The 13,864-nt window shown below is 36.9% G+C and overlaps 2 protein-coding genes across 4 annotated transcripts in view; both read left to right on the top strand.

The window, feature by feature from the left end:
- Positions 1-1,495: 1,495 nt before the first annotated feature.
- On the top strand, positions 1,496-2,509 carry rln3a (relaxin 3a). Its single transcript, XM_077495637.1, has 2 exons — positions 1,496-1,737; positions 1,888-2,509. Exons 1-2 carry the CDS (start codon positions 1,578-1,580, stop codon positions 2,160-2,162), a joined length of 435 nt encoding a protein of 144 aa, XP_077351763.1. The 5' UTR covers positions 1,496-1,577; the 3' UTR covers positions 2,163-2,509.
- A 1,559-nt stretch (positions 2,510-4,068) lies between these two features.
- il12rb2l (interleukin 12 receptor, beta 2a, like) overlaps positions 4,069-13,864 on the top strand; it is an 11,390-nt gene continuing 1,594 nt past the window's right edge. Inside the window, exons 1-11 of one of the 3 annotated variants that reach the window (XM_077541432.1) lie at positions 4,069-4,163; positions 4,974-5,063; positions 5,726-5,879; positions 6,471-6,622; positions 6,716-6,858; positions 8,690-8,831; positions 8,928-9,004; positions 9,248-9,485; positions 9,622-9,822; positions 11,937-12,041; positions 12,118-12,267. In XM_077541432.1, the coding sequence (XP_077397558.1) occupies positions 5,000-5,063; positions 5,726-5,879; positions 6,471-6,622; positions 6,716-6,858; positions 8,690-8,831; positions 8,928-9,004; positions 9,248-9,485; positions 9,622-9,822; positions 11,937-12,041; positions 12,118-12,267 (1,426 nt within the window). In that variant the 5' untranslated portion in view covers positions 4,069-4,163; positions 4,974-4,999. The remainder of the gene's footprint in view (positions 4,164-4,973; positions 5,064-5,725; positions 5,880-6,470; positions 6,623-6,715; positions 6,859-8,689; positions 8,832-8,927; positions 9,005-9,247; positions 9,486-9,621; positions 9,823-11,936; positions 12,042-12,117; positions 12,268-13,864) is intronic. The other 2 variants (XM_077541438.1, XM_077541446.1) reach the window with 2 other exon arrangements.

The following is a 13,864-nucleotide window of genomic DNA, read 5'->3' as shown; positions in this document are numbered from 1 at the left end:
TTATACTAAAACAAAGGCTGTACGACCACCAACTATAGCAAGGACACCAGCACTGTATTGCAAACCGAAGTGCAATTTACTGTATTGCAATGAGACACACTGCATTTATCCACTTTCGTAATGAATATGATCTGTGTGTGTCAGTATCACGTCAGTACATTCTCAACTAGTAGTCTTTACTTTCAGTATAAATTAGAACAAAAAACTCTGATGAGCAACACAGTGGATGAATGGTTTTCAGCATGTCTGCCTGAAAAGTTCAGGGTTTGAATCTTGGTTCTAGCCTGAGTATGTTTAGTTTGCATGTTTGTGTGCTTTCTTCTGGTATTCCGGCTTCCTCAAAATTCCCAAAGACATGCACATTAGGTTCACTGAAGACTATAAGTTGTGCATAGGTGTGAACATGAGTGTGAATCGTTTGTTTGTATATTATGTGTCATGTAATTGACTGGCAGCCAGTCCAGTGTGTGTCTGAGTCCTTCCTCTCACGATCACCCTCATCCACCTGGAATTGGCTCCAGCTCACCTGCGACCCTAGTGGTGACAAGCGGTATAGCAAATGGATGGATGTCACAACAACTGCAAATTTGACCTGGTTACCGGTACATTAATGCACAGCACTATAAATGAGTTGACTGTGTGTGACTTTTATGACTATATTATAATGAATGTCATATTTAAAATGCCATTTTGTTTCCTTGCTATTGTCATATTAATTACAAATTCATCATGCTATTGTAGTTTTCCAAATGAATGACCTTTGACTCGTGACTCCACAGATAAAAGGTGTTTTATTTGTGTGTGACTCATAATAACGTTCTATGTTATCGGACTTTGAAAATGTCACCAGTAATAGCCCTGTTCTCTCTCCTCACCTTTCCGTTAAAGAAATGACAGAAAACGTCATTATCAGGGTTGTAATGTGGAAGTCAAATAAATTGTAATTAGTGATTTAAAATGACACACCAATACAATACATAGTTTATTGTGACTGGTTAAAAATGCTTTAAACAGTAGTGAGCTTGGTGAGTGTATTTAGATTTTCAGGAACGTCATGCCACAACATTAGTCACATTATAATAAAATTCATCACAAGAGCATCTTCTGAGTGTAGTGTATGTGTGAGAGATTTGTCAAACAGTGCAGCAAAAAAACAAACAAAAAAAACATGTTCACATATTTATTATGCTGCTGAAATCATTCCACTTGATCAAATGATTAGTGCCATCATGATCCTTTCAAAATACAATTCACAATTATGGAATGTTTTACATATGAAATTAGAGGACAATGCAGGTGACTAAGGCACTTCAGGTGCTTCTGACCTTTGGTTTGCTTTTTATTCTTCATAAAGGTCTCGGACTGTATCTCCCTTTCAAATCTTCTATTCTCTCAAAGGATCCCGCATACGCAATGTGCATGTCTCCCTTTCAGGGCTTCAGAATGCTTTATAAACCTCGCTTGGGTCACTCACATAGTCAAAGCTATTGCAGACAAGAAAACAGAAACCGAATTGGCTTGCTGCACAACACAAATAGCTTTCATTAGTAGCTCTGCTTTTATTTCTTTGGGTTACTATGTGGAAAGTGATGCTTCTGGCTCTGTGTCTGCTGGCAAATGAAGTTCAGCCTATGGACAACCCAATTTATGGTGTCAAGCTATGCGGTCGTGAGTTCATTCGAGCGGTCATCTTCACTTGTGGTGGCTCACGATGGAGGCGATCACTCAGAACTTCAGGTGAGACACTAACCTTGTCTGTTAGGTAAAGGAATTGTTGGGGTTTCACATATTTTTTTGTATGTATAAAATGACTTCTTATTTACAGTTTTAGTGAAACGACAATTGTAGAATTCCTTTGAAACTCAAGTTGTACTCATTTTACTGCAGCTGAAGACCTGTTCAGCTCCCAACAAGAGTCCTCGGAGGAATTGAGTCACAATCCTGTGATAGAGAGTATAGTCCACAGAAACAGAGATCTGGATTTCATATCAAGTGAAAACCAAGACAGGATCTTCAGCCGGCCCACTCGTTCTTTTATCACCGAAGAGATTCTTGAAGCCCTGAGGAAGGCGGATCGCAAGGGCCGGGAAGTGGTGTTGGGTCTTTCCAACGCATGCTGCAAGTGGGGCTGCAGCAAAAGTGAGATCAGTTCCCTTTGCTGAGAACTGAAGACAACAATTGCATGCGCAGGCATACTTACTGTATGTGTTATTGTATATTAAAATTAAACACATGTGAATGTATGAACTCATTTTTGCTTTTGAAACTAAATTTGATCACTTTATAACAGTGTAAAAATATGAAAAATTAACTGTTTTTATTTGTCAGATGAATGCATGAATTGTATAAAAATTATGTATGCCATGTTACATGTTTGTTTCATGTGTTCAATGCGTTCATAAAATATTTTTCTCACTATTGTGTTCCAAAACAATGAATAAAGATCTTGTTTGTGTTACCAGCTGGTTGAAGATGTTCAATAAAGCCAAAGATCATTTGTGCATCGCAGCACAAAGCATTGTCATCATTTATTTACTGTTGTTTTAATTTCAATCAAATCCGAATAACTTTAACTTAACTTTGTGTTTCTTTCTTTTGTAAAACTATAACAAGTATGTGCATTGCCAAAGCATTGACATAAACTCTAGTCCATCCATCCATTTTCTTGACCGCTTATTCCTCACAAGGGTAGCGGGGGTGCTGGAGCCTATCACAGCTGGCTTTGGGCAGTAGGCGGGGTACACCCTGGACTGGTTGCCAGCCAATCGCAGATAAACTCTAGTATTGAAAAATTAGGTAAACTTATACAATCTAATGAAATTGAATATCACTACCTATATCAAGCCTTTACAAAGTTAAAAATCACACAGTCAATAGCATGAATTTGATTCTGTCTGAGAGTCTGCAGTAATCGAGTGTATCATGTTGAAACTTTGAAACTATTCGGGCAGCAAGTACTTAGGTTTCCTGGCTCCCGCATTCCAAAAGCAAGGATAAAATAATTGAAAACTGTAAGTGTATGTGTGAATGTTAATGATTTAAAAAAAAAAAAAAAAAAAAATTATACACTATCTGCACCCTGCAATTGAATGTCAACCAGTCCAGGCAGTAAGCTACGGTTCACCTTGACAGTTGTTTTAATGTTTGGCAACATGATTTGAACAATCCTTTTCTAGTGTTTTCATTTGGGTTGGCGGGATACACCTTTGACTGGTTGCCCTGTGAATCACAGGGTACGCAAACTTACTCACTTAAATCACACTTAAATTTACACCTACAGACAGTTTAGAGTATGGGTCTCAAAACTCAACTTATGTGCGGGCAGCTGCAGATAGAGTCTGTGTATATCTGGACTGTATCAAGTAGTCCACAAAAAAGGGGGTTCAAATAAACTAATCCTTCACTGTCTTCTCAGTGCTTATTAATAACCATTTTGAACATTAGCAGGCCTTCAGAACGTGAACAAGTCTCTCTCATCTCTGCATACTCCTCAGCATGTCTAGTTGAGTACTAATTCTTTCGGACGTCAATGTTGCAAATGATGTGATGTGATTGATGTAAACTGTAATGTGTCCGAAAGGAAAAAATGAATAAACTAAACTAAAAAACTAATTCTGTTTCATTATTTGAGCTAAGCAACTTTCTATATGCATTCAGAGAGTAATGACACATTGAGTGCCCTATGCTTAATAATAATAATAATAATAATAATAATAATCTGCCATTCTATTTTTGCCAACCTTTCGCTTCACAGCAGGTTTGGAAAAAGAACTTGACTGGAACTGGATGACAAAATCGCGAATGCTTCCACTTGTTGTCACTGCAGAATTACACTTCGCCAAAAGCTGCTATGAGCGAGCATAATAGGGAGTAATGGACGCTCATAACCTGCAGGCCGCAAATGCCCCCAGGGCAGCGAGTTTAAAAACTCTGATTCTTCAATTAACCTAACATGCACGTTTTTGGAATGTGAGAGAAAACACAAAACATTGCGAAGGGAAAAAAACATTGCGAAGGGACTGACTTCCGCATACATGACGTCTGGGAGCGTCATCGGAAGAGGCGTCGCGACTCGCTAGTTTCCGGGCAGACATTCGCGACACAAGATATACGAGAAGGAAGGCAAGTTCATACACATTGGAAGTGTTATTGGAGATGAGGAGGTAACTTTATTCAATAGCTAATAAAGTATATCGTTGCTCGGCTGAATCTTCCATCTCGTTGTCAAAAGTTTCGACACAGGAAGTTGTGTTTAAATTTTGTTTTCATTCACGACTGCGGTAATCGAAACTAGTGACGATAACAATCTGTTATCGTGATAACAATCTTAAAATTTTACCTTTTCGACGTAAGCGCGGTTAAATATGAATAGCATGTCTTATTTAAGAGACTAAGTTGATTTGTATAAAATCCGCTTCATGTGATGTCTGTGACAAAAACTGAGTCATCAATGTGGTCGCCACTTGCATAAATGAAGAACTGCAACTATACCAGTAAAATTGTTGAAAAGGAAATGAGTAAAGTTGTGCCTAGTATGTATATTTAAGTTGTGTGAACGCTGTTGAGTGTGTTTGAGTATTACTAATGGGTAACGTGCAGATTATTAACGTCACATTCTTCCTACCTTGAACTGTAGTAACGGTGTGGTTGAATAATATATTGTCTAGGGGTCTCTTCACAATTAAAAATAAAATGTACACAGGAACTGTCTTGCATGTATTTTCATGTTTGGAAAATATATTTAAACACAACAAATACAAGTCTCTACCACTATGTGCATTTTCAACGTGTGACAACACATACCAGATCCCAAGGCCTGCGAAGTCAATGGAACCTCTGGACATCTGGTTGACATAATACCTCTTTTTGGCCAAAAACAAAAAACAAAAAGTCACAGTAATCTGTGTCTCTTTTCACAAGTTTTAAATATTTATTTGAGCTGTAATGCAGTATCCATGTGTTTACATTTACAGGTAGAAGAGGGCTTGGTCCAATTGTAATGGCCCCACGATGGTTTCTCTCAGTCTTAATAGCCCACATGCCAATTTATTTTGCTGCTGCAGGTACGCTGTGTATGTGTAGTGACTTATTATCAATTTCTGGTGCCTTTTACCTCATTGCATTAATGAAACAATTGTCCTGCATATGCCACTAAAATGCATTCACATCAATATTTCTCTACTTAATTTGCTAAGCTCAACCAATTCTAAAATATAACGTGTAACGTATAATAACGTGTATGCCTTTTACACAATTACCCCACTACTGTATATTATTATGAGTGGTGATTGTGAATGCCCCCATTGCACATTCCACATGCCTAAAAGATTGTGATTTGCTCACTGAGCTCAGCTTCTGTACTGGTTTTATATTGTTTCTTGTATTGACACAAACGTGCTGTGTAGAAAGTGCAGTCTGCTCATTTCCTTTTGGTGCTCTGCTGAGCTCTTTTTTTATGCTGTAGTGCAGTATTAAACTGCTTAACGTTTGCAGACTTTTTGCTCCTCTGTTTACTTGTTAGCTCCCCTCATCAGAAATATCATTGAGGACCAGAGGAGAACACCTCTTTCTTAAATCATTACTTTTTGGCACACTTTCCCCACTTTTACGTTTAAGATCATCAAATAAGATCTGCTTCGATTCAAGTTTACATTACCAAATATGTGTCTTCTCCCTACAAAGTGCCATGTAATTTAAAATAGCATGTTTTTATTGACTCTTTCAGGTTCATTAGGTCCTCCAGAGCCTCCTTCCAAACCTGAGTGCCACATTCCATGTAATGACAGCTGCGGGGTTGATATTCACTGTAGTTGGAATCACCAAGTTGATCCTCAGATCCCCACAAACTACAGTCTACACTGGGAAACGGCACACGGCATGTAAGAGCAACATGTCAACTGATTAGTAAATAGTGGGAAAAGTAGCCATAAGTTGTACTCAGTCAGAGAACTGTTACTTTAGAAAACTATGACTCAAGTTAAGTAAAACGTAGCTCTCCAATTAATTACTTGAGTTAAAGGAGGTAGTCAGAGGAAAAAAAAACTGCTCCAGAGTAACTAGTGAATAACTTCTGATGTTTTTGTTTTGTTTTTGTTTTTTTTTGTTTTTTTAATCAGAGCATGAATGTCAAATAAAATAGTATTAGGGAAAAAAAAACTTCAGATTTTGCCTAACAATATCAATTTAACTGAAACAATAGTTAATGAATTCATTTTGATAAAATATATAAGTAGCTAGCTGCTAGAATAATGTACCTCATTGTAGTTGAGTAAAATGAGCATTTCATCTTACAAAAAATACTCAAGTTATAGTAAAATGTGTATTGTATTAAATCTACTCTGACAGGTACAATTTATCCAAAATGTTGCTGAAATAACAGTAACTGAGTAAAGGTTTCTCGTTACTACCCATCTCTGGTAAGTGATCATCATCAACTGGAGATACTAGCTCTCTTCTCACTTCCGCTCTAGAGAGGGCCATGTGAATACCGGCACCAGCTTGAGTGGGTCTATCGTCCGTGAACACTTTTCCATGAACAGTGAACTTCATGTTTGGGTACAGGCTGAGAGCAAGCACGGTTCTGCCAAATCCCAAATGGATGTCTTCAACACAGGAGATATTAGTGAGTCTTGGGAATATTGTTCACATATACAAACATCTATGACAATGATGACACTATTTCAAATTGACACATTTCCGTTATTTCTGATTTTAGTGAAGCCACCGCCCCCTATAATTTCATGGAGCCCCCGAGATCCTTTGGAAATATCCTGGGGTTCCATCTGTAATGAGCCACACCTGTCTTTGGGATCGTGTGAAGTGAGATTTCGGAGTGAAGTAGAACAACTCTGGCATGAGGTATTAATATTGCTTGATTCATTCAGTGTAGAGGTTAATCGATTAATTATTGCAAATCGTCAGAATTTTAGCCCCTCGACAGTAAATATTCTCAGATTTCTGTAGACGTGCATGAAAGCAGATTGATTGTGTTCATGTTTTTTTTTTAATTATATTTGCATTATATCTGCTTTTACTTTGGAAAACAATGATTAACATTTCTACCAATTTTTTTAAAAGTTACAGACCAAACCGGACTGAATCATAATTCACTTGGTATATTTTCTGGTCTGTCAATTTGAAATAATGTCCTGTTTTTTAATACAGGGATGGAAATTAAAATAATTAGTTAAAATAAAATTTTAAAAATCTGTTTCATTGATTACCTAATTGACAAAATAGTTCATAGATTAATCAATTATGAAAACAATTGTTAGTTGCATCCCTAATTTGGTTCTGTCCACACAACTTTGACAATTGGACATTGTCAAACTGTATCGCGTTTATACATGTAAAAGTGTTGTAACAAAGCCAGAGAAATGTATGGTAACCAGACATTTTCAGAGGGTGGGAGGTGCCAGGGGACTTAAAATTCCTGTAAAGTGAAAATAATGTTTTGTTTTGTTTTTTATTGTATTGTTGTTAACAACACTGTCAAACAAAAATTGTCAAGGAGCTAAAATGGGGCTTCAAAATTGTGACAAATTAACGCTATGTAACGTATTAACGCTAAATCACGCTATGGACATGTCCCCTGAATAAACCACGACCTTCTCACCTGTCAACTAGCAAATCAAATCCCTCTACTAAAGCTTTCAGTAATAAATGCTGTCCGGTTGTCAAGAGGCGACAATGAGAGCAAAACCCCTGTCTATGCATTGGCTGTCAAGTAGAACTTAAAAAAGAAAAAAATTACCTCTCCTAATCACTGTTCCCGTCTTTCTATCCAACGTGCGTGCTCTCATCATTGACAACAAGGTCCTCTCAAGCGAATAAATCAGTGGACTGTCCAAAGGTATTTAGATATTCGTGGTTCAGACAAAGTTAGCTAGCTAATTGCACATTAGGGGTGTTAAAAAAAAAATCGATTCGGCAATATATTGCGATACTACAGCACGCAATTCTCGAATCGATTCAATAGGCAGCCGAATAAAAAATTTTTAACATCCATTTTTGATGGAAAAATATTCAACAAAGCATCTAACTTTCATACCTTAAGCATGGAAGAATGTTATATTAATGGAACATTTAGCCTTAATATTTTATTTCAATGCTGTTCAAACATGAAAAATGTTGTTAAACCTGTTTGTTACATACAGTGGCTCACAGTTATAAGATAATACATTTTCATACAAATCTTACCGTGTACATGTACTGTATAATGTAACTGAATGGTATTTTATAAATTTGAGTAAAAAATATCGGAACAATCGACTTGTAAATTCGTATCGGGAATAATCGGGATCGAATCGAATTGTGACCTATGAATCGTGATACGGATCGAATCGTCAGGTCCTAGGCAATTCACACCCCTATTGTACAGTGTAATTCAGATGGGTATCCGCTTGTGCGAACCTGCTAAGCTGACTTCAACAATGGTAAACTTGATGCTTTTTTTTTTTTTTTTAATTATTGTTGTTATTATTTTTTTTATTAAAGTTTCTGCATAAGAGGGTCTGTGGCAAGCAAAAAAAAACATAAAATGAAAAATCCCAAAACAAAGTATGACCACAATTGTTTAGTTTTAGTGAAAACCTAGCTGTTTTTTTACACTTAAAAAATCCTGCATTAAAAATCGAAATCTTTCACCTCTAACCACGCCCTCACTCAATGTGTTTTACTTTTGAATTAGGATGAAATTGGAGCACAAGTCAGCTATGAATTCAGTGTTCTGATCGAGGCTGGTGTAGTCTATGAATGTCAGGTTCGCTGTTCCTGTGCCACAAGCTTGTACAGCGACTGGAGTGCAACCCTCAAAATAACCTCTGAAAAAGGTAGGCCTTCTCTTAGGCGGCGGTTTAGAAATCAGAAATGAGGATTGGTTGGACATTAAATCTAATTTTTGGAGTGAAACTTTTTTTTTTTTCCAGCTCCCACTGGACAACTGGATGTATGGAAAGATTGTGGCATGCCTGCCACTAATCTTGATTGTGCTATGACCTGGAAGGTAGACAACACAGATTTGAATTTATTAATTGTAATTGCAAGCTTGACCAGACTAATCAATGTCACAACAGAAAATGCAATTATTATTGTAGTAGTACGTATTTGGACAATGACCGTGTTGCCGTGAATACACCACGACAATGAATTTGAAAGACAACAATGCAATGAAGACGTAATTTAAGTGCAAATTTTCAGTTTTAATTTAAGATGTTTCACAAAAAAATCTATCTATCTTCCCCTCCAGAAACTTCCTCTATCTCAGGCTCGTGGCCCCATTTTGGGATATGAAGTTACGCGGTTTTCCAAACACAGCACACTTAGATTAGTGAATATTTCCATTGCTGAACCGAGGGGCTGGTTGGTGTGTGATGAGCTCTTGTGCTATCTCAACTCCTCATTAAAGGCTGTGTCATTAGCCAGTATATCAGCCTATAACGCCCACGGTGCTACAGTGCCCTCTAACCTCACAATTCCAACACAAGGTATGTTGTCCAGACTGCCGCTGTACTGTAAAGTGATATCCAAGTTTGGATTTAATTTGTGTGCTTCGTTCTCGAAAGTTTGATGATGCAGTGATGAGTGAGTGCTGTATATTCAAACTCCTTCATTTATTAACAGGTAATATGAGAATTGAGCACTCCATTGATGTCAGCATGGATATGGTGAAGCTAACCGTCTCGTGGGATCTGCCCTCTCAGCTCCTCGATGCCAAATCATTCAAGGAATATGTGGTGCAATACAAACAAGTAGGAAGTCTTCTGGGGAAAGGATTTGACTGGATCAGAGTGAATAAAAGCTGTACTACAGTTACATTTAAAGGTTTGTTTGGCAACATAATCATGTGAATTTAAAGGGATACTTGATTCGTTGAGCCATTTTTAGCAGTAAAAAGTTAATAATTTGTCCAGAATGAATTTGATAACTTCATTATTTTTCATGTACAATTAAAACATGAAAAAACTGGTGATTTTTCCACTTGCTGTCGATTGACCATGACATCACCTGTGCTGAGGAAGTGGGTAACAACCAACCATGGCTCACCTGTTTTCTGAGTTTGGTCAGCAAACTGAGCCATGATTGGTCGTTACCTACTTCCTCAGCACAGGTGATGTCATCTTCAATCGACAGCAAGTAGAAAAATTACTTTTTAATTAAAGGTATTAATTGTACATGAACAATAATGACATTATCAAATTCATTCTGGACAACTTATTCACTTTTTACTGCTGAAAATCATGGCTCAATGAGTCAAGTAACCCTTAAAAAGTCAATACACTGTTCCCTCGTTTATCGCGGGTTCATCTTTCGCGGATTGTTTACAGCGTGCTTTTTTTTTAAAACATGCTTTTTGGTTTGTTTATTTTTTGGTCTTTGCGCGGCTGTATCTCTCGAACCCTACCTCCGACCAGGGACATACGGGCATCCGCGTATTCGTCTCTAAAAGACCTTTCCAACGGTGTCTGCCCCGTCGTTCCACGACATTGCGTTCTGGTTCTGGAGATTGAAAATAGTGTGCTGTATAACAAGTAAAAAAAATTTAAAAAGTACTTTTAAAGGGGCACGAAGCAGGATTCAGAGTTTTTGCACATTTGCGACCCCTCTGGTGAAACGTGGAATGGACCCCAGCGACGTGCACACGGCCAGGAGCGTGCGCGACTTTTCGGGCATGAGCAAACCTCCAAGTTAATCGAACAAACGTAAACACGGAACACAATGCCTTTTTCATAGGCTTAATAATGTCTACAGAGGTAAGAAACGTATTAATTTTCAAGTTACTTTGTATGTGAAAGTCATTTTGCGTGACAAAAGCTTACGTAATTACAACCTTCCAAACGTAAATAGTGCAAAATAGTGAATCCGATGACATTGAGGATAGCAGTGCGTTGCTAATATGCCCAAGTGCGGAGACATTAGTTAGCGACCGTGTGGTAGTTTTATTCTGCACTGCTAATCATAAACAGACCCTATCGTATTTTCGTTACGAAGTCTTACCTTTTTAGCAAAAAGTCAGCAAGCTGTGGGTCCCGTTTCAACCCCAGGATAGCTCTTAGCTCTCTCCACCTGACAAACACTGCTCCTATATTTATCCGCGTCCTCCCTGGTCTGGTCTGGTGCTGGTCTGAAAGTTTTTTACTTCTCTTTGTCTTCCGTGGAGTCTCCATAAGGGATGAGACGTATTGGGTGCAGGTCTCTTCAAGTCCATCTTGCATTAGCTGTCCTGTCCGTGAAGTTGCGTGAGCAATCGCGAGAGCTAACAGGGACAATATCGTGTACGCGCATGACGTCATGCTCAGAGCAAAAGCTAAAGTTTCCAGCCCGAACGCTCCAACATTTTTTCCTTTTACAGAAAAATAGGGGCAACAGTCATTGTGCCACAGTTGTGCCTCCCGTCCATTATACAATTCTTAAAACTTGTGCGAGTGAAAAATATGGTTAATTTAACACTCATATTTGAGTCTAATCTTGCATCATGCACCTTTTAATGGAAAAAAAAAAAAAAAAAAAAACCATAATGATGAATGATGAATGAAAAAGCATTCATAATACGGTACACAAAAAATCATACCAAAACAAAATAACATATATGATAAATGAAAAAAAATACTGTAATAAGTTAAAAACAAAACAAAACATACTTTTAATGGAAAAATGAATGTAAATGAAAAAAGAACATATAGATGAATGAAAAAGCATTTATAATAAAGTAAAAATCACACCAAAACGAAAAAAACAAACAAACCATATAATAAATGAAATATATAATTAACAGGATTATTATTATTATTTTTTTAATTAACACGGATTTCTATAAATCGCGGGTGGATTTTGGAATGTAACACCCATGATAAATGAGGGAACACTGTACTTAAAAAAAAAACAAAAACAAAAACAACAACAACTCTGTTTTCACATTGGCTGCATTTCCCGAACAGGACATTTTGAAAATTACAAAGCCTACCAAGTGTCACTGTTCACTGTTACAAACAGTCAACAAAGCCAGCATATTTCATCTGTTATTGGATATTCTTGTCACGGGAGTAGGTATCCACACATTCAATTATTATTCTCTCCAAAACAAATTTGCAATCAATTCGGTCTTTTTGCTCTTTTCAGTTCCCACGAAAGTGCCTTTATTTAAAGTCCTTTCCATTGCTGCGACACATGCAACGCTGTTTTGGGAGCCTGTACCGCTGACCATGCAGAACGGCCTGATCCTGTATTACGAAATAGGTGTTCATGGACAAATGGGCCAGCAGCATACCGGTAAATATGCACACTTGGTTGATTTACCAAAGTAAAACCCCACTTAAACGACTGAAATAACTTGAAATTGCCAAATTAATGATCAATTAAAATGAGACATTACTTTGTCTTTGGCTTCAACAGAATTATTTTCCAATCTAATATTTTGTTGCACAAACTTCTGGGATTTTTCATTCTAATCAAACATTTTCTGTAACGCTCCATGATAATTGTGCACGTCAACAGATACGTATTTGTCCCACTTGTCAACAAACTAATCCATTTGTCTTCTCCGAACTGCATGTTGTAGCTCCATCAGATTGTCAATAGGATTTAGATCAGAGCTCTTAAGAATTGTCTGTTTTGAACAATTTTCTAACAGAGTAGTGCAAAATACATTTTTACCAGTGCCAGTGTCATTGGGCCTCATTCATAATCAATGTACACATACAAATGTGTTTTTAAACCGCGCGTACTAACATTTGATGCACAAATCTGTGAATGATCAATGTTTTTGCTTGAATTATTTTTTGCTAACTAATTTAGAACCTCCTGGGACCATGTGTGTACACAAATAATGAAAAATCAGATTTAGTAAAAATGTTCACGCACATCGGCTACCCTTTTGATGAGTTGACTAAATGTTCAAAATAACTATGAAATGGTCGCTTCTCTGCTGTTCATATATTTTCAATCTAGAATCTTCATTCTACACTTATTGTGTAAAATACACAATGTGAGCATGTACAGTAAGTGATAGGGATGTAACGATAAGGGCGATATTGTGATATTAAAACTTCCACAATATAGGTGGTCGTCAGTTCACAATATTTAAAAGGAACACGTCTGTTAAAAAAAAGTCAGGTTGATTTCCATTTGTGCAGTTCTAGCACCCTCTAGTTTATTAGTGCAATTTAATTTTAATTAGGGACGTTTTGGACTTCTATGGTTAAAATCTATGCTAATTGTCAGATGAAGGGGAACCTAATTCGCTTGTGAAGCAAATGTGTGCTTGCATTAGCAAATAAGTGCCTCAATATTGTTATTAGAGATTGTAGGTGGTTTATATGCATTGCTATTATGTACAAAAGCACAATACTTTTTTATATATATTTTATATAATTTTTAGTATGAGTTTTTTTTGGTTTTGTTTGTTTTTTTACAATATTGTGATCTTATTTAAATATCGCCAACCCCTCCACAATATTGTGATAATTATTGTATCGTGACCTTCATATCGTGATAATATCGTATCGTGATGTTTGGATATCGTTACATCCCTAGTAATTGAATCAAAATATGTGTCTACATTAGGAACTTCATAATAGGAATAAATAAGTAACGGCAATTACATTTATGTACGTGTATATGTACTGTATGTATTTAGCCTTTTGAACATGTAAATTATACTATTCATGATTTTCTTATTCTCTTCTCCTTTTTTTAACTTCAACTTGTATTTTATACTTATGATTTGTTTATGTTTATATGTTCAATAAACCAAGGACAAACTCACCACCACACATTAAGAGAAGCCCAGATCTGTAAATTGAGAAGTAGGTTGTTTGTTTAAATCCTGTGTTTAAAAAGTGCATTTTCCCGAGTGAAACCGGCAGAC

Source organism: Festucalex cinctus, chromosome 1 (assembly GCF_051991245.1).
Source record: "Festucalex cinctus isolate MCC-2025b chromosome 1, RoL_Fcin_1.0, whole genome shotgun sequence".
NCBI lineage: Eukaryota > Metazoa > Chordata > Actinopteri > Syngnathiformes > Syngnathidae > Festucalex > Festucalex cinctus.
The sequence above is the reverse complement of the archived record's forward strand: the minus strand, read 5'-3'. Positions and strand labels throughout refer to the sequence as shown.